Here is a 25,994-nt window from a genome sequence, read left to right as displayed (position 1 = left end):
TGCAGCAAGGTCCTCCTCCCAATGCTCTGCCTGGAATGAGTAACCAGACACGATAAAGCTAGCACCATAGGAGGAGACAGATGCACAATTTTTGTATTAATGACACAATATCCTTGAAGCAAGGTGAGCCACACACCTTAGTTTGCACCAATTCCTGATTGTATTTTGTGTTAAACGGAAATGCTGGGCAACAGGGGCGTAGCTAAAAGCTCATGGGCCCTGGTGCAAGAGTTCAGCTTGGGCCCCCGTCCCTCAGTGCTTGTTGGCAAGGGGCGGGGGAGCACAAAGCCTTCCTGCTGCCTGAGGCAAACATTGAAAGGGCACCCCCTCATGCCAAATTCTTAACCTAACCCCTTCCCTCCAGCCAGAGGTGTAAATTGACCAGCATGCACTTTCTATTATGCCAGTCTCTTATATGGCACAAGGGTCTTTGGGCCCTTCAGGCTCCTGGGCTCGGTAGCGACTGCTACCTCTGCACCCCGTATAGCTACGCCCCTGCTGGGCAACCTTTTTTATTTGTCTGTAGGCTGTTCATTTATTGAAGGTGTTTTCTGGGCCTTTAATGCCTTAAAGAGCACCTGTCACCACAAAATGCAATGCACTCTGAAAGCACTGTGCTGTAAAGCTGGAGAAGCCGAGCAGATTAATATATATTTTTATGGGAAAAGATTCAGTACAACCTGTAATTTAAGCATTTATATCTTTGCCTTCTTCACCTTCTGTGAACAGCTCTCTGTACAGAGAGGAGGTGTTATCAGTGACTGATAAGTGTGCGTACAGATAGCTGTCTGTCACTGATAACATCTCCCTCCTGTTCCCATAGGTATTCGCAGGAGGTGAAAAAAACAAAGATATAAATGCATAAATACAAGCTTTAGGCTAGTTTTAAATTTGCAGCACAGCATTCCGGATTCTCCGTATCCGGCATTCCCAGATATTACCGGAATGCCAGCTGGCTCCATTAATTATAATGAGGTCCGGCGGAAATCTGGCCACTGCCCGACAGATATGCTGGGATTTGGCCACAAAAAAAAAAAGTTTCTTGTCTAGCCGATTCCCGGCATTGTATGCTTAAACAACCTGCTGTCAGGCTGTGCCAAAAATGTGAAAAAAACCTTTCTGAATCTTTTCCAACTAAAATATAGATCTGCTCGTCTTCTCCTGCTCTATAACATGGTGCTTTCAGACTGCATTGCATTTTGTGGTGATAAGTCCTCTGTAAGTCCTGGGCAAATTTTTTGTTTTTTTCCGTTTTCATTTTTTCCTCCGCATCTTCCAACATCCCCAACTTTTTACATATCTATTCAAATAGCCATATCAGGGCTTATATATTGCAGGACAAGTTGTATTTTTTTATGTCAATATTCAATTTAACATATGTTTTTTGGTGAGGGATTGTTTTTATGGTGTTCACTAAGCACTAAAAATGACATGAACATCTTATTCTGTGGGTTAGAATAATTAAGACGATATAAAATCTATGTAGTTTTTACTACTTTAAAAAATATATATTTAAAACTTTGAAAAATAAAATTTTTCTTTGCATTGCCATATTCTGACACCCATAACCTTTTTTAAAAAAAAATCCTCTACAGAGATATATGAGGGCTTGTTTTTTTGAAGAGTGAGCTGTAGTTTTTTATTGGCATTTTGGGGTGTATATGACTTTTTGATCAGTTTAATAAAATTTTGGGGGGGGGGAACAAGGTGACCAAAAATTGTGAATCACATATTTTTTTCCTGTTATAGCATTCACTGCACAGGAAAAATATATATATTTTTTAATAGTTTGGACATTTGCTTATGCAGCAATACCTATTCTGTTTAATTTTATATGTAAAATTGGGTAATGTGGGCAATTTGTTGTAAAAAAAAAAGTTTTTTTTTACTTTTTACAATTGTAATCTATGGGATTTTTACAGACTGGCTGTCCCTCCAGTCCAGGGTAGAGGTTTCCTAAGGTAAAACACCTGACAAAGGGATGAGTATGATCCAGAAACGTGTTGTTTTTCACCGATAATGCCAGCATCACTTATTCTGGGCGGTCCTCCTTAGCAGAACCACCATTAGTTCCCTTTTCCCTCTTACTGATCTATCTGGCGACAGTTCCAACCTCTACCCTGGACTCGAGGGACAGTGAGCAGCAGCAGAGGCAACCCTTATATCCAGTGCTACAGGCTGTTGTGCCCAGAGCACAACAGTCCAAGGTAATCGGCCACGATTCAATACATGTTATACATATGCATACTAGCCTACCTTCGCTTTCTCTATCTGATTGATACTATGACAGGCTTAGGAGCCTTCACAAAGCCCTAGGCTGTCACAGCAACGGGTCAGAGCCCTGCGACTTCACCTCATGTTATGCAAATTATCCTCTAGGAGCAATGGGGATGTTGCCCCTACTCCAAAAGGCTCCATTCTCCCTCCTCTAGCCACACCCTCATAATGTTGATTGACAGGGCCAGGCAATGTTCACATCATTCTGCCTGGCCCTGTCAATCAACATGATGAGGGCGTGACCAGATGAGGGAGAAAGGAGCCTCAAGGAGTGGGGGCAACACCCACATCACTCCAAGAGGCTCATGTGCATAAAACGAATTATTTTTCACAAAGACGGAGGCACATACATGTCCGCCAGTTTCACAATGATGTTCCTCATGACAGAAGCCCTGTGAATGAGTGCTGAGCAGCAGGCTATACTATCGATTGCCGTACATCCACAAACGTCTAAAAATACAGCAGAAAAGTCCACTACCGATTTTGCTGCATATTCCTGGCAGAAACCACAACAAAAACTGTGGCAAAAAGCACATGATTTACATGCGGTTTTTGCCACGAGAATGGCTGTGGATTTTGTCCTCTTCATTGTAAAGGGTGAAATCTGCGGTGAAGATTTCCTATCCGCACTGCAGGTCAATTTACACTGCAGATTTTTGATGCAGCATGTGGATGAGATTTCTTTCTCAACCACTTTGCTGGCACTGTTTAATGCTGTGGATTTGCCATATACAGACCTGTTTCTACCCCCTAAAGGGGTTATCCAAGATGCGCAGCGACCCAGTGCGGTCACCACTTCTGAGATCATGTGTCAAACAAAAAGTGGCGACTGCATGGGATCACGGCACATCTCAGATAACTCCTTTAATTCTTTTATATTGTAAGCTGATCAAGGAAGAACTTACTCATCATTGTTCAAAACTTGTGCTTGATTACTATATTTATTAGTTCTTTTTATGTTTTCTACCATAGTTTTACAGTGCAGTATAAATACCTAATAAAAAATAAAAAAATAAATGAATGAGATGCAAATTAGTAATTCAGAAACTGCAAACGTTTGCCACACACAGAAAAAAATAAATAATAAACCATAGGACCAGCCACACTGTCAAGCAAGTGTGGTTTCCAGTCATTGAATTGAGGATCCATGATAAATGTTTCTATGGATTCTTGCATGTGACTGCATAACAGCTCCATGCTAACTGCTGCCCCATAGAGGTGAATGGGAAACCTAATGTAGCTCTGTGTGATCCTGATTTAATGCAGAATCTGTGTGGTGCCATGGCTTTGTTCACATCACCATTCAGCCTTTCCATTCTCCTGCTCCGTTTAGGAGCAGGAGAACTGAAAGGACGGAAAAGGCACATAACTGAGCCAAACGGAGCCCTTAGGACCCCATAGACTATAATGGGGTCCGTTATGTTTCCGCTCAGAAGATGATTTTGAAGCGGAGACAAAAGTCCTGCATGCACAACTTTTGCATGCGCCGTCCGTCCCCGCCCATGCGCGATTCAGTTACAGGATCGCGCTTGAGTCCGCGCGATAGACGGGATCACGCTGCTACTGAGGCCGACGGCGCATGCGCCGCCTGTACAAGCGCGGTCCCGGCGACTGAGCCGGGTGTCAGTTACACTATTTAGAGGAGGGGTTAGGGCAGGGGAGTTACAGCCTGGAGTGAGGGAAGGGCTACCCCCTTGACTTCTAGCGTGACTTCAGGAGCTGGAGACGAGGACTTTATAAGTCGTTTTTTCCATCAATATACATTCCAGGAAAGCGGCACAAGAATGCATTGAAACAGAATGAGGATAATCTATAAGGTACTGGTAATAGTTTAAGTGAAATCCAGGTGAAAGGTTCGCTTTAAAGACACCTGTCCACCCCACAGTCAGTCAGACACCAACTACTACCATGGGCAAAACCAAAGAGATGTGAAAAGACACCAGAGACAAAATTGTGTACCTCCACAAGGCTGGAAAGGGCTACGGGTCAATTGCCAAGCAGCTTGGTGAAAATAGATTAACTGTTGGAGCAATTGTTAAAAAATGGAAGAGGCTAAAGACGACTGTCAGTCTCCCTCGGACTGGGGCTTCATGCAAGATCTCACCTCGTGGGATATCACTGACGATAAGAAAGGTGAGGAATCAGCCCAGAACTACAAGGGAGGAGCTGGTCAATGACATGAAGAGAGCTGGGACCACAGTTTCAAAGGTCACTGTCAGTAGAACACTACACAGTCATGGTTTCAAATAATGCATTGCATGGAAGGTTCCCCTGCTCAAGTCATTACATGTCCAGGCCCATCAGAAGTTTGCCAATGACCATCTGGATGATCCAGAGGAGGCATGGGAGAAAGTCATGTGGTCAGATGAGACCAAAGTAGAACTTTTTGGTCTAAACTTCACTCGTCGTGTTTGGAGGAAAAAGAAGAATTTTGAGCAACAACCTCCTTTCCTCAGTCAGAGCATTGAAGATGGGTCATGGCTGGGTCTTCCAACTCGACAACGACCCGAAGCACACAGCCAGGATAACCAAGGAGTGGTTCCGTAAGAAGCATAAGTTCTGGAGACTCCAGACCTAAATCCAATAGAACATCTTTGGAGGGAGCTGAAACTCTGTGTTGCTCAGCGACAGCCCCGAAACCTGACAGATCTAGAGGAGATCTGTGTGGAGGAGTGGGCCAAAATCCCTGTTGCAGTGTGTGCAAACCTGGTCAAGAACTACAGGAAACGTTTGACCTCTGTAATTGCAAACAAAGGCTTCTGTACCAAATATTAACACTGATTTTCTCAGGTGTTCAAATACTTATGTTCAGCAGTGCAAGACAAATAGATTCTTTAAATATCATACAATGTGATTTCCATTTTTTTGTCTCTCAATGCATCTACAATGTGAATTTCAGACCCCTCCATGATTTTTAAGTGGGAGAACTTTCAAAATTGCAGGATGTTCAAATACTTCTGTTCCTCACGGTATATCACGCTTGTGCCATATATCAGATGTGCTTGTTGTATACTACAATGTTCTGGTGTTTCCATGGGACAAATGTAATGCTAACGTTTATGACACAAAAAACTAACAGACATGCCAAATGTTTCTGTGGCAGAGGCAACCTTCAGCAGGCATTTCTTCTACCTGTATAATGGTCTCTGATATCAACTGGAAGAAATATCTCAAATTCCCACCTTACCGTTTATAATACAATTCAATGGGCAGTAGGATCTATGTGTATGACATCTGTGTCTAAAAGGCTTTACTTATTACATATACTTAAAACTATGGACAGTGTACATTCTTCACAACTAAATGGTTATATTGCTTTCTCTCACATTTTTCTCACATCTCACCTTGTAGATTGTAAGCCCTCACGGGCAGGGCCCTCTCTCCTTCTGTACCAGTCTGTAACTCGTCTTGTTCATGGTTAATGCAATTGTCTGTATTATGTATGTGCACCGCTTATCATATGTACAGCGCCATGGAATGAATGGTACTTTAATAATAAATAATAATAATAATAATTTTTAAATGTACCTTCCCTTTGTGGCCACTAGGTGGCAGTGGAAGATGAAAATACATTCATAACACTTTGCATAACATGTTTTACTTAAAGGGCTTCTGTCACCCCATTAAACCGTTTTTTTTTTTTTTCTTTACTAATAATCCCTACACTGCGATCTCATCATACATAAGCTAATTAATGATTTTCGTTCAGTAGAATTTGCTAAAAATCGATTTTTATAATATGTAAATTACCTTGCTACCAGCAAGTAGGGCGGCTACTTGCTGGTAGCAGCCGCATCCTCCGATCGTAATGACGCCCCCTCCGCTTGTTGATTGACAGGGCCAGCGGACGGAATCGTTCTCTGCTGGCCCTGCCTGTTTTCATTCAATATCTGGCGCCTGCGCCGCGACCGTACCTATCTTCAATCTGCGCAGGCGCACTGAGAGGCGGCCACTCACTCGGCCGCTCCATCCTCAATGCGCCTGCGCCGATGACGTCACATCTACACCCGGCGCAGGCGCATTGAGGATGGAGCGGCCGAGTGAGTGGCCGCCTCTCAGTGCGCCTGCGCAGATTGAAGATAGGTACGGCCGCGGTGCAGGCGCCAGATATTGAATGAAAACAGGCAGGGCCAGCAGAGAACGATTCCGTTCCCTGGCCCTGTCAATCAACAAGCGGAGGGGGCGTCATTACGATCGGAGGATGCGGCTGCTACCAGCAAGTAGCCGCCCTACTTGCTGGTAGCAAGGTAATTTACATATTATAAAAATCGATTTTTAGCAAATTCTACTGAACGAAAATCATTAATTAGCTTATGTATGCTGAGATCGCAGTGTAGGGATTATTAGTAAAGGAAAAAAAAAACGGTTTAATGGGGTGACAGAAGCCCTTTAAACATTAAAAAAAATAAAAAATGCAGCAATATTTTTGACAGTAAAATAAGACACTATGACAGATCCAATTGTAAGTCCATAAGGCCCATAGGGTGCCGTTGGTACCCAAACTGCTGATTTAAGATGTCCATCATGTAGCTGCCATAATGTAGTCCATATTATGGCTTTAGTACCCGGGACCTCCTGGGGTTCTATTGAACAAAACTTAGATCACCAAAGGATTCTAGGCTTGGTTCAGAAGTACAGAGGGAGGTCTGTTTATTGTGACTGTAAAATGGAGGCTAAAATGCAGCCATATTATGTTCATCTGTAAGCGCCCTTATATGCGTAGTGAGAAGCCAGTGATTCTCTGGTGCATATTCATTCCCAAAAATACTCAGTGCAAAAATAACACAATATAACCAGGGTCCTACATCATGCAGTATGTAAGTTGGAAAATTAAAACCAAGCTTTTTGACTTTCTATTCTAAGTACAGTAACTATTATAACTATTGTGGTTTTGAAAACCATAGCTACAGAGCTACTTCAGTTGAGAAAAGACAAAGGTCCATCAAGTTCAACTTTTCTCAATTATACGCGATTAATGACTTTACTAATGATAACCGTTTGCTGTTAGATAAGCATCTATCCCTTTACTAAATGCTGACATATAATCTGCCATTACTATACTTGGGGTAGGACATTCCATAGTCTGACTACTCTTACTGTAAAGAATCCTTTCCCGTCGTGATGTCTAAATCCTCTTTCCTCTCCTGGTCCTTTGTACGCAGTCATTATACTGTACATTAATGTACCGTAAAAGTAAAAATTCTAAAAGTCTATCTGAATATCCAATGTATTGCATTTGGTGAATAGTAAGAAGAGAAAGCACAAAGAGTATAAGTGTCCAGCACCAGTCACCAGTTTGTAAAAGCGGTAGGTAATATAAGCTGAAAACGGATAGATCATCAGAATCCGAGACCCTGGATCCCCACCAATTAGCTGTTTGCGAAGGCAGCAGTGCTGGCAGTAGCGCTGTGGCCTTCTCGTTGTTTTCCACAGGCCAGTGATGTCACGATTAGTATCAAAGGCCTGGGGGCGGCTAAGCCCCATTCACTTCAATGGGGCTTAACCGTGCTAAGGCCAGTTATACTAGTTGTGATGTCAATGGGCTCGCGGGAATCAGAAAAAAGGCCACGGCGCTACTGCCAGCACCACTGCTTCCTCAAACAGCTAATCGGTGGGGATCCAGGGTTTTGGACCACAGCCGATCAGATGCTGATGATCTATACAAACGATAGATCATCAGTAAGAAAAAGCTGCAGAACCCCTTTAAGCTAGTTACACACTAGCATTCAAATTATCTGGCAGAGGAACAGCCTGCCGGAGTTCAATGTATCCTGCATAGCCAGATACTGCCTTTCCCCACAGGAGCCCATTAATTGCAAGCACAGGTTTTTCTCCGGCCAAATCCCGTCACTAATGCCGGAAACAGGCCGAATCTCTACCGGGTCCTATTATAGTCAATGGGAAATGGCTGTGCTCTGACCCTTTCCGGTTATGCCGGATACGATGAACTCCGGCAGGCTGTTCCTCTGCTAGACTCTGGTTGCTACAGTTCAGTATACAGTCAACTAATGTTCTTTTTCCAGGTCAGTTTTACCCAGTGGGGTGAATTTATCATAGACAATTGTTTTACGCCGGTCTATGATATCCCTGCATTCCCGGAAGATGCACCTAAGTTATGACAACGCACAGAGCTCCTCATAAATTAGGTGCATTCTCTGACAGTCCGTTTGCCCAGCATCTCCAAACTGTACATTTCACTCTTCTTTTGAACAAGAAAACTGTTGAAAAAGAAGATAAACTCGCTGGGCACGCTAACTCCGCTCTCTCTTCGGGAAAGTGGTAAGGCTGGCGTATGTCACGGTGCGCTCTGTGCAGAGGTGGGGATGGCCGGCGCGTTCGTGTCATCAGCGCGCCTGGTGTCACCCGTTCCCATGGTAACCGCAATGGGGCTGATCGCCGAGCTGCTCACTCGGAGCTCGGCTGTATTGGAACTCAGGAGTCATGTGACGCTGGCCACGTCACATGACTCCGCCAGCGTCCTATTTAAACAGGCAATCTGCTGGCCACAGATTGCCTGTTATTGAGGTCCTTCCTGCGATTACTTACCTGGTTTGTTGTTCTCCTGCTCGTGTTCTACTTCCCGTCCGTCTCATCACTTGGTCTTGGCTTTCCCTCCTGGTTCTGACTTCGGCTTCCTCCTGACGATCCTCTGCTTGCTCCTCTGGTACTGTGCTGCTCTCTTGGTTATAGACTTAGTTCGTTTGACTTCTCTGTTGTGTGTTTTGTCCGTCTTCCCTGCACTTATCCTAGTTGAGGGTTTGTCGACCAGTTGTCCCTTGCCACTAGGACTTGCGAGGCAGTTAGCAGGCAGGGACAGGGGTGCGGGTTGAGCTCAGTGGTCACTTCCCGCACTCCCTTTGTGTGTGTGACAGAATAACTGTACTCGGCTAAGTATCATATGTAGAAAGGCCATTAATAAATATATTATAAAGAGCAGGGTCAAATACTCACCCCCCCAAGACTCACCCCCCAGTCCAGTCTACAACCTCCTCATAAAGCTGATGAGATCAGTCCGACATACTAAAGCTGTGTTAGAAGGTCATTACCATTGACATACTCCAGGAGAGCATCTCTTAGAAAATCTTCAAACTATTGCACTCACAAGCATATGGTTTAAGGCTCACTTTTTAACCCCTTTGTGCAAAACGACATACAATTATTTCATCCGTGTGCAGTGGGCTCATACAGGTCGTGTGCCAGCTGTGTTATACATCTGCTGTAGCCAGGATCTGCTATGGCAGCCTGGGGTCTTGCAAAGTCTCCCAAACCCGCCATTGCCAACTGCTTACTAATCCCTGGCTGCAGTAGGACTTAAAGGGGTTATCCCATGAAAAATATAGTTTTCAAGCCAGCACCTGGATCTGAATACTTTTGTAATTGCATGTTATTAAAAATGTAGTATAGCCACTGAGTTAGTCAATAAAATCCATCTGTATAGTGTCACCTTATTTCTTTGACCTACTCACTGAGATGGCCGCACATGCTCAGTTTCTTCCTTCAACTGCCTCCTGAGTTGTGATAGGAAGAGCTGAGACACGCCTCCTGAGCTGTAGCAGAATAGACACTCCCCTTGAGCTGTCAGCTTGATATAAATCTAGCAGAACAATGGATGTGGAGATCTCTGGATCCATGTGAGATACAGGGCTGGTTCTAGCTTTGTTAGAAAGAGGTTGTCATGTATAACCCCTTTAACCCCTTACCGCATTCCCACGTGCATGTACGTGATGCTGTTTTACTGTCAGCAGACAGAGCGATGTGCTGACAGTTCAGTTTTGCCGGCACACAGTGGTTGCTTCCCGGCCGGCGATCAATGTGATTGGTCCATTACTGCAGATAGACCAATCACAGCGCATTGACGCGATTAAGGGAGGTACTGTGTGCACTCTCCTTCTCTGATTGTCCCAATTCCTGTAAGTGAAGCAATCAGAGAAGGAGCTATTGTCAGAATTCAGTCAACCAATGTTTTAACCCCCTTTTAACCTCTTCAGTGCCGAAGCACAGTTCTTCTGTGCCGCAATCAGTAACACAGATCAGTTCTGTGCCTCATCTGTCAGCCTGTCATCATCAGTTCTGTGCCTCATTCCCTGCCTCACACATAATTAACCCTGTTAGTGCCGATTTACCACTCTTCTGTGCCTGTCACTCCAGCCTGTCCATCGGTCAAGACACCTGTCACTCCAGCCTGTCCGTCAAGACACAAGTCACTCCAGCCTGTCCGTCAAGACACAAGTCACTCCAGCCAGTCCGTCAAGACACCTGTCACTCGAGTCTGTCTGTCTATCTAGACACCTGTCACTCAAGCCTGTCCATCAAGACATAAGTCACTCCAGCCTGTCCATCAAGACATAAGTCACTCCAGCCTGTCCGTCAAGACACAAGTCACTCCAGCCTGTCCGTCCATCAAGACACCTGTCACTCCAGCCTGTCCGTCTGTTTCATCTTCCTCAAATGATTTATCTAATGATGAACCCCCTCGTAGGCGTCCTAGGGGTAGTGCGCAGCCCCGTACAAGTGACTCTCCATGGATCCCCGCAGATAACTATGTGCCCCAGGTGCCTGAATTTACATCCACTCCAGGCATCAATGTAGACACCACAGGTTTCAGTGAAATTATTTTTTTCAAATTATTCTTCACTGATGACCTATTTTACTTGATGGTGGAACAAACAAATATTTATATATGCAGAGCAATTTATTGCCTCCCATCCAGACAGTTATCTCTCAAGGCCCCACAAATGGACCCCTACTAACACGACTGAAATGCAAAAGTTTTGGGGACTTCTCCTAAGCATGGGCATTATAATAAAAACAACAATACATTCATATTGGAACAAAGATATTCTTTATCACACCCCTCTTTACTTTCTTGCCATGCCCCGGGCCCGTTTCAAATCTATTCAAAGATTTCTACACTTCAGCAATGATAAAGAATGCCCACCCCCCAAGCGACCCCCAGGAATGACAGACTCTTTAAAATTAGACCAGTGATTGACCACTACAATTCCAACTTTGGTCAAGTATATACCCCCCAAAAAAGCCTCTCAGTGGATTAATCATTGGTCTACTTCAAAGGCCGATTAAATTTCCGCCAGTACCTGCCCAATAAAAGGGCTAGGTAAGGTGTGAAGTTGTATAATGCCTGTGAAAGTGTATCCGGGTATACATTGCGCTTTCGTATTTACGAGGGAAAAGATAAAAAAATTGAGCCACCCAATTATACCCTGGTTCTGGGTATAAGTAGGAAGATAGTATGGGATTTAGTCCACCCCCTGTTGGACCACGGATACCATCTATATTTGGACAACTTTTACAATAGTGTCCCTCTCCTGAAGTGCCTTGCTGCCAGAGGCATAGGCACATGTGGCACAATTAGACAAAATAAAAAAGGGCTCCCTAAATCCTTTATAGATCAGACAGTGCGTCGCGGGGAAAGCAAGGCTGTTTGCTCAGAAAATGGGATGTTGCTAAAATACAAGGACAAATGGGATGCTCTTGTGTTAACTACCATCCATGCAAATCAGTCCACCCTATTCCCAGTCCATGGAACCACAGAGCAGAACACCAAACCTGTGAGTATCCAGGATTACAACCAGTTCATGGGCAGAGTGGATCTTTCAGACCAGGTACTACAGCCCTACAGTCCCTTAAGAAAATCTAAGGTGTGGTACAAAAAATTAGCTGTGTACCTAACCCAAGTGTCATTATATAATGCCTTTGTTATCAATAGAACAGCTGGTCATGGGGGGACCTTCTTGGAATTTCAGGAAGTAAAAAATTAATGGATTTTTAGCGTTCAGGAAGGAGAGGGCAGTATTTCAGTCAGCAGTGCTTCTGGGGTCTCAAGAATAATACATGGGCAGCATTTGCCTGGAGAACTTCCCCCCCACAAAAAAAAAAGGCGACCCCAAAAAAGGTGTCGAGTTTGCTCGCTTAGAGGGCTTAGGAAAGACACCACTTACTACTGTCAGACTTGCCCCTCTAAACCGGGCCTTTGCATTGGAGAGTGCTTTTAAGTTTATCACACCTCCACTGATATCCATTAAGTTAATTTCATTCATTTCTTAATTAATCTATGGGAAGACATTTTCAGTTTAGCATTTTTCCATTTGGCAATCCAATAATAGCTCCCCCCCCCCCCCACCCCAAAAAAAAAAAAAATTCCCATTATACCCCTAGATAAATATATTGAAGGGTGTCATTTTATTAAATTGGGCATTTCTTCAATTTCCTTATGTGCTCTGGCATGCCTAGAGCCTCGTTTTTGCAATTTTCACTGTCGGGGTGCCTCAGGGTGTCTTCAAATGCAGAAAAGTACCCTTTCTACCACTTAAAATGTTTGTACGGGGGTACTCTTTTCAAAATGGGGTCACTTCTTGGGGTTTTTAATTTCTGGGGAGCTCAGGATTTTTTTTTAATGTGACATGGCACCAAAAATCCATGTCTGCCAATTCAGGTTAGCAAAATCCATATTTTGCTGTTTGACTCTAGAACCCTGCTGTGCGCCCATACATCATTTTTTGAGCACATATGGGGTGTTGCCGTATTCGGGGGGAAATGGGGAACAAAATGTGCAGTGCATTTTGTCCTGTTACCCTTTGGGAAAGTGAAAAATGTGGGTGTAAAGCAACTTTTTTGTGAAAAAAATTAAATTTTTCATTTTCACTGCCAAGTGTTTCCTAATTTTAGGAAACACCTTTGAGGTCAAAGTGCTCACTACACACTTTGAAATATTCCTTGAGGGGTGTAGTTTCTGGAATGGGGTCACTTTTTGGGGGTTTCCACTGTAGGGCCACCTCAGGGTGTCTTCATATGCGACATAGCTCCCAATTATCATTCCAGCTAAATCCGCTCTCCAAAAGACATATGGTGCTCCTTCCACTCTGAAGCCTGCTATGCGCCCATACATCAGTTTGTGAGCACACATGGGGTGTTTTTGTAAACTCTAGATTCAGGGTAATAGATTTTGAGTTTTTTTTGGCTGTTAACCCTTGATGTGTTGCCAGTGGTGTATCTTGGTTTTGTGCTGCCCTAGGCGAGACTAAACTCGGGTACCCCCCTAATATAAATTTTACCCACCCCTTCCTGTCAAGGCCAAACCCCTTCCTCTCTAAACCCCACCCATTCCTATGTGCCATCCACAGATCCCCCTCCCCTAAACAGTGCCATCCACAGATCCGGCTCACAGGAGTACATTTATAAACTGTAATCAGTAACTTTAATCATTGCTGATCTCTTTACTTGGATATCTTACTCTGTCTTAGCTCCGGTAACAGCAGGCAGTGCGGGCGGACGGCGCCGCCGCTCACTCACTGATGTCACGTGCCTGCGCCGCCTAGTGGGAGGAGCAGGCGCGTGATGTTAGTGAGTGAGTGCCGCCCGCACTGCCTGCTGTTACCGGAGCTAAGACAGAGTAAAGTATCCAAGTAAAGAGATCAGCAATGATTAAAGTTAAAGTTACTGATTACAGTTTATAAATGTACTCCTGTGAGCGGTGTGGCCCTGTATATTCTAACCCCCAGGCAAGCGTCCCTGTCACCATGGGAACGCCTGGGGGTTATAATATACCATCGGATTTGAGTTTTCACGATCTCACTGAGATCGTGAAAACTCAGATCCGATGGTATATTATAACCCCCAGGCAAGCGTCCTCGTCACCATGGGAACGCCTGGGGGTTAGAATATACCATCGGATCTTCTGAGTATACCGGCATATAAGACGGATGGGACAAGGGGCAAACAAGGCATTTTGCGGCCCCATTGGCAAGTGCCGCCCTAAGCAACTGCCTTGTTTGCCTCGTGATAGATACGCCACTGTGTGTTGCAGAAAAAATTGATTAAAATTTAAAATCTGCTAAAAAAAAATAATGACATTTTTAAATTTCATTCCCATTTTCCTTTAATTCTCGTGGGGCACCACAAACAGTCAACGTTTGTAAAATCAGTTTTGAATAGCTTGAGGGGTGTCGTTTCTAAAATGGCGTGATTTATGAGTGGTTTCTAATATGTAATCACCAGAAAGTGACTTCATAACTGAACTGGTCCTGAAAAAATTGAGTTTTGGAAATTTTCTTAAAAATTTTAAGATTTGCTTCTAAACTTGTAAGCCTTCTAATGTCCACAAAAAATAAAATGTCATTTTTTAAAATCATCCAATCATGAAGTAGACATGGGGAATGTAAAGTAATAACTATTTTTGAGATATTACTATCTATTATAAAAGTAGAGAAATTGAAATTTGCTAATTTTTTTTAATTTTGGTTAAATTTGGTATTTTTTTTTTATAAATAAAAATTCAATATTTTGACTCAATTTTACCATGAAGTACAATATGTGATGAGAAAACAGTCTCAGAATGGCCTGGATAAGTAAAAGCGTTTTAAAGTTATCACCACATAAAATGACACTGGTCATATTTGCAAAATTAGGCTGTGTCCTGAAGGTGAAAAATGGCTGTGTCCTGAAGGGGTAAATAGACCGTAAACTATTGCAATCTATGGTACAGTATAAGCGATCAAATTATTGTACTCAGGCACATAAGGTACAAGCCCCTATTATTGTGATCATCGGGGGGGCCCATTGATCGGACCCTCGCCGATCAGACACTTATCACCTATCCTGTGGATGGGGAATAAGTTGTCGTAATGGAAGAAAGACAATAATTCTACCTGTAACAATGATTTTTAGGTCTGGACAACCGATGTGACCATTTGTCACTCGATTGCTGGACATGTTTACAAGGGGTAATGATCGGGAAGAGCTTTGGGCACTTATCACTCTATATAAAAGGGCCTTCAGTTGTATAAACCTGTAAACATTTCTACCCAATAGAGAGAAATCTGCAAATAAGTTTTTAAATATTCTCCTGTTCAGCCCTATCTTTCTGTGATCTAGTTCACGATAATCATGTGGTTCAAATGATGTGTCCAGCACTGCAATGTTTCCATGCAACCAGAACTTTATTATAACGGGGGTAAAATACAAGTAATTCAGATGCGCTTCAGGCTACATTAGGAGAAATGGCCACGTTAAATTCCCAGCCTGCCCCTGGTTACATGTATTTTACTGGTTTTATTACGGAGCACAACTCGTTTCAAGCCATGGCACCCACCAGGCGAATTCTATTTAAACAGATTCGGCTGTGGCCAGGAAGAAGTGCTGTTGTGCTTATGTTTGCACGACAACCATGTGGCCTCCCAAGGATGGACTGTGAAGTGTGCAGCATCCCACTCAAGACACGTGGGAACTGCAAAATTACTGTGAAATGGCATTATCATCTTGCCTGTCATTTTGTATTGCAACACCTGTTGTATCCCTGTTCATAGGCTGGTCTGGTGTCATTTATACATCCCACCACTAGATGGGGATAGCACTTAGGTCATATATATACTTAGGTCAGGCCTAGTGTAGGGGGGTTGTAGTAGTAACAAGGAGAAGGAAAAAGGGTTCAGTTGGTTGTTAGTTTGGAGAGAGTGCAGATCTAGCACTTCTGCTCAGCAAAAAGTCTAGTCCAGGAAGGGACAAAAGAAAGGAAAGACTAAAATCCAAAGGATAAAAGCCACAAACCAGGCATAAAAGACCTTTGGGAATCTAGGTGAAGGATACTATAGCCACAGGCAGCCTCACCAAATAACTCAGATTTACTAGGGACCTAAAGCAAAGTCACCTACCAGAACTACTGATACAGAACCTTCAAGCTAAGCTAAACCCAGCCAAACCTATTAACAGTGGATCAACAGAATTCCTTTGAATTGCAAAAGACTGTATTCTGTCTGATGTATATGCCGCAACTGGAACCAACATCAGTAAAAGTTGTGAGTTGCATCCTACCACTGTCTACTTCATTCTTACCATTGGTTGTACCACCATTAACGGTACTGGCGTCACGAAAAATACCACCAAGGCACCCAGCCGCCACAAGCACCCTAAACACCACTGCCACCAAGGGCACCTCAACCTCCATCTAGGCTGGTGCTTCCCTACCACAGAGCGTGCCCCGGAGGATTTCGTGCTGTCTCCCTCAACACTGTGCTGCCAGCCTAGGGAGGCTTTCTGCTAACCGTGAGTAAACTGATGAACTGTCTTGTTGTTTGGCCCCTCATCGGCCCACCGTGCACCTCACGTGTTGCCCCTGCGGTTCTGGCTGGCTGCAAGTGGTCCTGGAAAAAACTCTAAAAGTGGCCCCCATGTTGTAGGTGGGTCAAAATTGACAGAAGGTGGGGCAACACAAGTAGGCAGGGACAACATAAGTAGGCTGGGCCAGCAATACCATAGTGCAGCACATGAAGTATTTCTCACAGAAAAGTATTGCAGTAACACAGGTTTTGCTATACACATGCTTATTCCCTTTGTGTGTTTTGGAACAAAACCAAAAAAGGGAGGAAAAAAAGCTAATTGGACATAATGTCACACCAAACTCCAAAAATGGTCTGGACAAAATTATTGGCACCCTTAACTTAATATTTGGTTGCACACCCTTTGAAAAAATAACTGAAATCAGTCGCATCCTATAACCATCAATAAGCTTCTGCCACCTCTCACCCGGAATTTTGGACCACTCTTCCTTAGCAAACTGCTCCAGGTCTCTCTTATTGGAAGAATCAAAATTATTGAACGGCACACCGCTTTTGAAAATAGGGGAATTTAAATCCCAAAGGAGGTGCTCAATGGAGGGGCTGTCAGGCCAATCACTTATAGAACAAAGATATCCACGGCACTCTCTGAATTATGCTCAAGAATATATGTATTTTATTTTGTTAATATTTGCCAATATTTGCCAATACCAACTTTGATCACCAACTTTGATCAGGCTGTGATCAAGGTCCCGGGTGGACCGAAACGTTGGCCCTGATTTTTCTATGTGATGATCAAAGTTGGTATTGGCAAATATTGGCAAATATTAACAAAATAAAATACATATATTCTTGAGCATAATTCAGAGAGTGCCGTGGATATCTTTGATCTCTTATTGGAAGGGCGCCTTTTCCCAACAGCAATTTTAAGATCTCTCCACAGGTGTTCAATGGGATTTAGATCTGGATTCATTGCTGGCCACTTCAGAACTCTCCAGCGCTTTGTTGCCATCCATTTCTAGGTGCTTCTTGAAGTATGTTTGGGGTAATTCTCCTGCTGGAAGACCCAAGATCTCGGACGCAAACCCAGCTTTCTGACACTGGGCTCTACAGTGCGACCCAAAATCTGTTGGTAATCCTCAGATTTATTTCATGATGCCTTGCACACATTCAAGGCACCCAGTGCCAGAGGCAGCAAAACAACCCCAAAACATCAATGAACCTCCACCATATTTCACTGTTGGTACCGTGTTCTTTTCTTTGTAGGCCTCTTTCCGCTTTTGGTAAACAGTAGAATGATGTGCTTTACAAAAAAGCTCTATCTTGGTCTCATCTGTCCACAAGATGTGTTCCCAGAAGGATTTTGGCTTACTCAAGTTCATTTTTTCAAAATGTAGTCTTGTTTTTTTATGTCTCTGTGTCAGCAGTGGGGTCCTATTGGGTCTCCTGCCATGGCGTTTCATTTAAATGTCGACGGATAGTTTGCGCTGACACTGATGCTCCCTGAGCCTGCAGGACAGCTTGAATATCTTTGGAACTTGTTTGGGGCTGTTTATCCACCATCCGGACTATCCTGCGTTGACACCCTTCATCAATTTTTCTCTTCCGTCCATGCCCAGGAAGATTAGCATGGGTTGCAAACTTCTTGATAATGTTGCGCACTGTGGACAAAGGCAAATCTAGATCTCTGGAGATGGACTTGTATCCTTGAGATTGTTGATATTTTTCCACAATTTTGGTTCTCAAGTCCTCAGACAGTTCTCTTCTCCTCTTTCTGTTGTCCATGCTTAGTGTGGCGCACACAGACACACAATGCAAAGACTAAGTGAACTTCTCTCCTTCTTATCTGCTTTTGTGTGTGATTTTTATATTGCCCACACCTGTTACTTGCCCCAGGTGAGTTTAAAGGAGCATCAGATGCTTGAAACAATCAAATTTATCCACAATTTTGAAAGGGTGCCAATAATTTTGTCCAGCCCATTTTTGGAGTTTGGTGTGACATTATGTCCAATTAGTTTTTTTTCCCTCCCTTTTTTGGTTTTGTCCCAATACAGACAAAGGGAATAAACATGTGTATAGCAAAGCATGTGTCACTGCAATACTTTTCTGTGAGAAATACTTCATTTTCTTGAAAAATTTCAGGGATGCCAACATGTACGGCCATGACTGTACCTCCCCAGCAGAGGCAAAAATCATAGTGCAGCACAAAATATTGCCACCCTCACCACATTTTTCAACTCTATCCTTGTCCTGAGGATGCTGATGCAGCTAAATTCAGGAGGACACCTTCGACCGCCAGCCACCTAAATAAGTGCCTGATGCTCCTAGCATTAATTAATGCTCAGAGCATCAGATCATTATGCACCTAGCTGGAAACCATGAGGAGAGCTCGGGCGCCCACTGGTAAATTTCCCTTTAGGGTCTCTGGCCAGTTCGCCTCCATTACAATTTCCACAAGGATCATCACCCAGATTTCTCAGTTACGAATGACAAATCTGCCTAAGTAGGCAGTGATGCATTTCCCTCTGTCCACGTCAATTACATGAATCTCGTGTCACTTCAGTCCCTATTAGACCAAACTATTTTAGGTCCAACTGTCAGGAACAATCGTTCTAATCAGCACGGGATGCAAAAATGCTGCAACAATCATGGTTGTTATAACTAGATGGAACCTCGCTCGGAGCTGATCCACATGAATCTCAGTTAGGCTAGGGCTACACAGCGACATGTGTCATGCGACATTCAGGTCACACCAATGTCGTGCAACATTTTTTATAATGATAGTCAATGGTGTCTCACTGCGACATGCTGCGGCTGCGATGGGACAGTCGAACAAAATCCAACTTGGATGTGTAGCTCTAGCCTTACTGCTGATACCAGATATTCCCCTTTGACCAGGAATGCTGAAGAAGTGTTTGGATGAATTTTTAAGTTAGGGGAAAAAAATGAGGTTTTCTGAAAGAGCCTCCTGTTTATCCAAGGAAAGGAAGGGAGGGAGCTGGAAGAAGAGGGCTCAGTCCCAGAGAAGAAGCAGCAGGTAAGCAGTGCAAGAAGAGCGGACTGCAGCAAGCAATCGACACAACAGGTAACTTTTTTTTAAGCATTAAAATATTGCGTATTGGTATTATATATTTCACATGTAGAGGGTAATGCTAATGGACAGGTATGGTTTATAGTGATATTATCTTGCATTCTACTGTAGGCTAATTTGCTTTTTGTTATTCATATCATCTCCTATCAGAACTGATTACCAGCAGGAGGCGACAATGAAGCTGCTTCTTATCGGTTTATATTTCTCCTGTATTCTTCTCGGCACTTTCCTTGGTAAGTTCTTAAAGAAACCCCCTCACTCTGTGTTTGGAAGCTCTTTAATATGACTCGCACACACATACAGGCAAATCATTACTTTAATTACCGCTATTTAAGTCTCCCAGCAATAAACTGTACTTATAAAAACCAATGTACTGTACATCTCCATGAACTCCCACATACTCCGCATGTTCAGCCTTTAATGTTCCATTACTATAATGTATCAAGCAATTTATCATTCGGATTTATTTGTAATGGTCTTTGTTTAGCCACTGACTACAATGGAGACAGTTTAGTTTCCTTTCAGAATCCTGTTTTTTTACCTGACTTCTTCATACGGTCTTTTTTTTTTATGACCACCCTTGCTGGATTGCCGGTGGTCATAACCCCTGGATACAAGCATTGGAAAAATGAATCCAGACAGCAAAGGAGGCAATATGGGCAATCTGTTTTGGCTCACCATTACTGATGAAAACCACTGTGTGAAAATCCTTAGTAGGCCAGATATTGGGGAGTATATCGTATATATGTGTATCTATTTGTATATTTGGGTGTATATACTAATCCTATGAGGTGGCTCAGTGGTTAGCACTAGTGCCTTGCAGCGCTCAGGTCCTAGGTTCAAATCCAACCAAGAACAACATCTGCATGGAGTCTGTATGTTCTCCCTGTGTTGGGGTGGCTTTCCTCCAGGTACTCCGGTTTTCTCTCAAAGACATGCTGATAGGGAATTTAGACTGTGAGCTCCTTTGCGGACAGTGAGTGATGCTAATGTCTGTAAAGTGCTGTAGAATTAGTCAGTGAAATGAGTCTAAATTTAAGGGGTTCCAGGGACTTAATTACTGATCTGCCTCCCGATGCCACCACTGATCACCTGCTTTCACTAGTAACAGCACCGTAACTAGAGATGAGCGAATTTAATATTTTTAAATTCGTTCACGCTTCGTTTGGTGGTAAAAACAGAATTGCGTTATGGATTCCGTTACCACGGACGATAACGCAATTCTATGACGGAATGCATAACATCCTCTAAAGGCATTCCGTTATTCATTCCGTCATAATAGAAGTCTATGGGCTGCAAAACGGATTTGTCCCGTTTCCGTTATGCAGGGGAGACGGAATAAAGGCATTCCGTTATGCATTCCATCATAGAATTGCGCTATGGTCTTTGGTAACGGAATTCATAACACAATTCTGCTTTTACCACCAAATGTAGCGTGAATGGATTTCATAACATGAAATTCGCTCATCTTTAACTGTAACCAGTCACTGGAATTATACAGCTCCACATGGTGGCCATGCCTGGTTACTGCAGGGCTGCTCCTATTTAAATGATACTGGTGAAAATAATATGCTGCAGTAACCAAGCATGGCCATTAAACTATTTGAGGAGCTGTGTATTTTAAGTGCTTAGGTCTAGTACCACAACATGTGAAAAAAACTGAATGCCATGGTGTGGGGAGTAAGACCCACGCCAATAACTTATATCATTCTGTTGTTGCTATTGATGGTCATCTTCATAGAAAATCTGGCCACTAGGTGGCTTTCAAATGTAACTGTATACACTGGATATCACAAGCTTGAATGCAGATATAAACTCAAGTGAATGTAATCTGCAGAATATTATGCGGGAGATAAAAAGCATTAAATAGCTATACAGCAGGGGAGTAGCTATATGGGAAACGGCTCCTTTAGGGCCCTGACCCAAAAGGGGCCCATCCAGGAGGAGGAGGACTAAAAGATTTTGTCAGGGCCCCCTCAACAGTATTACACAATGAAATGATATACAGTGGCAGTATAGACAGTGTAGGAAACGGATGGAACAGCTGCCGGGCCTGGTCTGAGAGAGCGATCTTTACTAGCCACAGGAATGAAAGGAAGGGGTTGCGAAAAAATTACTGGGGGGAAGGGGCCCATTCAAAAATTTGCTGTGGGGCCCAGTCATTTCTAGCTATGCCATTGCTATACAGACTGTAAGAAGCACACTCTACTGACCCCCAAAATAAACCAGCAAGAGATTCTGGAGGTGTGCGCTGCGGTGAATGTATTCATCCCCTTTGCCCCTGTGAAGGGATGTGATTTGGCAGGGAACACACTGACAGGTCTGCTCCCATGTGGTGGGGAGTGCCACGCAGTCGGAGGACACAGGGCCCCATTGTACGGGACACAGTCCAGCACTGTGAGGAATTCAGGCTGACATTAGGATTCTGCTGCCACTTGCTGTGGTATGAAAGTATTCATTGTCCACTCGTCTCTCACAGATGATTTCCTTATTTACTTTCAGATGCCAGACCTGTGCACGAGGAGGACGGTAAAGACATTTTTGGTTTTTACTTTGCAAACATTATGATTAACCCCTTAGTATAAGGAACATTCCATACTGTAAAAGAATGAATGAGAGATCTCATGAAAACACTGTATCGAAAATTTCATACATAGAGGTAAATGCATTAAAGGCGTTGTCGGAGATGATTTAAAAAAAATTGCAGGGACACTGATAATGGCAAGTTAACAATTACACTTACTATCCCAAGCCCCTTCTTTTCCAGCACTGCCAATCCGTCCACCCTGTTGGGCATTATTGTTCTGGCTAGAGGGGTGAAGTTCCCATACATGACAACTGCAGCCAATCACTGAGTGCTGAGACCAAGGACTGGCTGCAGTGATCCCGTGCCATATATGGAATGTCACCACTGCAGCCAAAACATTATATCACGACGAGTGGGGGGCACCAGCACATAAAGGGAGAGTGCTTGGGCGGTAAGTGTAACTTATAACTGTGTCCCTGCCATGTCCCAAAAACTTTTTGACAACCCATTTTATGGGATTTCCATTTTTTTTTTTTTTTTAACTTTCCACCTCAGAGAGCAGTACCTGTGGATAACTCCATACTCAACTGCTGCTCCAGGGCTGTCTTCACTGGTCTTCTGTTCTCTTTCTGTTAACATCTGCATTGACGTGGTCACGTGCGCCACTGCAGCCAATGACTGGCCTCAGGGGTGATGTGTCATGTGCTGGATCACTTGCTGCTTGGTGACATGTAGTTGCTGAGGCCAGTCATTGGCTGCAGCGGCACCTGTGACCCTGCCCATCCAGACGTTTACAGGTACCAGAAGTTTAGTGAGGCGAGCCAGGGAGCCTGAATGGAGTGATGAAGAGCAGGTGAGCATGGATTCTTCCACAGGTACCATAGGCTGAGGTTTCAACAGGTACCACAGGCCTCCTGCAGCTCACCAAGCACAGTGCCGTCCATTGGATAGTGGCTGTGTTTGGTATTTGGACTCATTATTTGTGGGCTCATCAGTAGTCCTTATTGATACCATTTAGGTGTTTGTATGACATTTTGATCACTTTCTATTAAATTTGTTGGAGGGAGATGAAGCAACCAAAAAAAGGCAAATCGCCCATTATGATTTTTTTTTACCATTACGCCGTACAGGATACTTTTATTTTTTAATAGTTTGGGCTTTTGGGGCACGGTGTTTATTGTTATATTTATTTTTAAAAAGGTGAAAGAGGGGTGATTCCAATATAATATATATTTAATATTTCGGAAAAACTTTTATTTTTATACACTTATTGTTTTTCTCTCTAGGGGACTTTAACATAAGACTGTCTGATCGCTTCTACCATAGACGGCAATGATTTACTATTGCAGTTCATGGGAGAGTCATTAATATCAAACCCTGCCATGGGCAGGGCTTGACAGGAACTCCGCTATGGGTTGCATTGGAGCCTTCAGAAGGTCCAAGGCTGCCATTGGAACTGAACATCTCCCACAATTTTGTTGCAGGGAAGCCATTCAGTCACCGGGAGCACAGCACTCCCTGTTATTGACCACTCAGACGCTGTGGTCACAATTGACCATGGCATTTGAGAGGTTAAAAGTCCATAATCGGTGTGGTTGCCGATCACACACTCTGGCACCAGGTGTCTACTGTGGATACAGGAGGCACTCATTGGCGATAGCGGACACTAAACTCCTGAGCAGACGTCATCTTTAAAGACCTGATATCCACCGTACATGTATGGCGCAAGTCAGAAAGGTGTTAATTAAGTGCTGCCAGTTTAAAAACTGTGACTTAAAGGGGTTGTCCGGGTTCAGATCTGAACCCGGACATACCCATATTTTCACCCAGGCAGCCCATTTGATGTCATGCTCCGATGCGCTCCCTTGCCCTGTGCTGGATCGCGCAGGGCAAGGGCTTTTTTATTTACAATAATACGCTGCTGGGAGGAAGCTTCGGCCCAGCAGTGTATTTGGTGACGTCACCGGCTCTGATGGGCCGGTTTAGCGCTGCCCTAGCCGTTTTACAGGCTAGGGCAACACTAAAGCTCATCTATCAGTGCCGGTGACGTCACCGGGCTCAATGCTGGGTGGAAGCCTCCGCCTGGCAGCCCTAAGGAAAGCCCGGTTCGTCACTGGAACTCCTGAAAATGAAAATGCTCCGATGCTTGTCAGGGGGGCTGCCTGGGTCAAACTCTGGGTATGTCCGGGTTCGGAGCTTAAAAGGGGTTGTGCAGGATCCTAACAATAGGTCCTTTAATTGTGTAAATCTCATCTACTTTACTACAGAGCTCCATGATCCCGCTGCACTCCATTGTGGGCCTGGATGAGTAGCAGCCACAACACTTCCCATAGTGCTGGTGCTGCAAGATCAGCCAGAAATGCAAACGCTTACTACACCCTTCCCTGCTATGAAAACCCTAATTACTACACCCCCCATCATCCCCTTGCTGTCACCTACTAATACCCCCCTCCACACAGATGTGATATGACAAGAAGGACTCCGCCTCCCCTGCTTGTGGATTGAGAGTGTCGACCAACCATTTCAAGATCACATGGGTCTGACATCACAACCATTTGGGCGGGGATTCTGACAGTGAGGATCATGGGAGGCCTGGTCATGATGTCAGAGGAAATACAGTCTCCACAGAGGGCGTTATAACGTGAATATTCTCCAGAGCGAGACAGAAAAAGTAGCGCAAGTATAGATAGTTGCAAGGACTGGCAGGGGAAGCACAGGGAGAGGGAACAATGTGTACCTGGATCACCCCTTTAAGTTACAAAACAATGGGGGTGGAGTAAAAAAAAAACTAGAGTAACATCTATAAACAAACCTGACATGTCAAAAGATGAAGCAAATTTATCAAACATGCGACATTTCCTAAACAGAAATTATGGAAATGCAAACTCAAAGCAAAACTGACTTTACGTATTGATTGCCCTCAGGTGTAATTTCCCCCACAATGTATTAATGTGTTATTACAGTGAGATTCCTTTAGAGGGAATCGGTCACCACACATCTGGCGATGAATCCATCGTGCGCCGTTCAGAAGACTCTAATGGTCTTGTCCATTGGTGGCCTCAATGTGTTGAAAATAGGCTTTTTAGTTCATGCTAATTAGCCCTTGGGTGCGCTAAAGGCAATGCTGTTGCACCTGAGACTCTGCTCATCATCACTGCTGATCACGCCTCCACCACGTTGACTGACAGGGCCAGGCAGTGAAGATGGACTAATGCCTGGCCCTGAAGTCTTTATTCCTGCAGGTTGCATGTGCCGAACGTACTTCTGCAAGACTTAAGGGCCAGGCATGGGTACGTCTTCACTGCCTGGCCCTGTCAGTTAAAGTAGTGGTGGGGGGAAGCAGCCAGCAGTGAAGTTGAGTGCAGCCTCGGGTGCAACCGCACCTCCCTTGTTACACCCAGGAGCTAAACAGCATTAAAATAAATAGCCGTTTTCTCCACAATGGGGCCGATGCACATAAAACAAAGACCATTAGAATCTTCTGACCAGCGTGCATCTGGCATGTAAGAAGGATTCATCACCAGATTCCTTTTAATCCTGTCTCCGATATTCCAGATGATGACACTGAACACATTTCAACACTAACTGATGTTCTTTTCAGACCCGTATTTAGAGGCTCCGGCTCATCCTTACTGGCCCTTCTCTACCTCGGATTTCTGGCAGTACGTGGAGCACTTCCGCACAATGGGTGCATATGAGAATATCAATGACCTAGCTCGCACCTTCTTTGCTCACTACCCTATTGGAGATACTCTGGGATACACGAGCCGTGACCATGATCATGATCATTAGAAGCACGAAAGTACTTAGCATGGCTGTATATACCAAAGCTCTATGCCCGCCTGTGTGACAGCACCAGTTACATAAATGCCAACATGGTGACAAGAACTTCTCAGACTGGAGGAGATCCCTGCATTATTCCTGTCCTGCAGAAGGGAACGAAGATACAGGAAAATATAGAAATCTTCGCTGTAAACCCAACTCATCTACCTATGGTATCATATTTATAAGCAATAAAAGATGGCTATGA

The 25,994-nt window shown here is 43.9% G+C and overlaps 1 protein-coding gene and 1 long non-coding RNA gene across 3 annotated transcripts; one reads left to right on the top strand and one right to left on the bottom strand.

Moving 5' to 3' along the window:
- Window positions 1-25,488, bottom strand: LOC120999986. The gene is made up of 3 exons (XR_005778712.1): window positions 25,375-25,488; window positions 12,593-12,597; window positions 1-12 (listed from the first exon to the last, which is right to left on the bottom strand). It is a non-coding gene; the product is annotated as an uncharacterized LOC120999986 (long non-coding RNA).
- OTOS (otospiralin) lies at window positions 19,395-25,994 on the top strand. Of its 2 annotated transcripts, none has more exons than XM_040431016.1 (4): window positions 19,395-19,431; window positions 19,588-19,670; window positions 21,940-21,966; window positions 25,566-25,994. In XM_040431016.1, the coding sequence occupies exons 2-4, from the start codon at window positions 19,613-19,615 to the stop codon at window positions 25,754-25,756; spliced, it is 276 nt and encodes a 91-aa protein (XP_040286950.1). In that variant the 5' UTR covers window positions 19,395-19,431; window positions 19,588-19,612; the 3' UTR covers window positions 25,757-25,994. The 2 variants fall into 2 exon arrangements, with proteins under 2 accessions (XP_040286950.1, XP_040286951.1); XM_040431017.1 differs by having other exon boundaries at window positions 19,420-19,431; window positions 19,549-19,670.

The sequence above is a fragment of the Bufo bufo genome, chromosome 4, assembly GCF_905171765.1.
Source record: "Bufo bufo chromosome 4, aBufBuf1.1, whole genome shotgun sequence".
NCBI classification, from domain to species: Eukaryota; Metazoa; Chordata; class Amphibia; order Anura; family Bufonidae; genus Bufo; species Bufo bufo.
The sequence above is the reverse complement of the archived record's forward strand: the minus strand, read 5'-3'. Positions and strand labels throughout refer to the sequence as shown.

Excerpts from the sequence above, each read along its gene's own strand:
- OTOS (XM_040431016.1), top strand. The coding sequence starts at position 19,613 with ATGAAGCTGCTTCTTATCGGTTTATATTTCTCCTGTATTCTTCTCGGC. Across the intron at positions 19,671-21,939 it reads TCTTCTCGGCACTTTCCTTG|ATGCCAGACCTGTGCACGAG; the intron begins GTAAGTTCTTAA and ends ATTTACTTTCAG. Across the intron at positions 21,967-25,565 it reads ACCTGTGCACGAGGAGGACG|ACCCGTATTTAGAGGCTCCG; the intron begins GTAAAGACATTT and ends TGTTCTTTTCAG.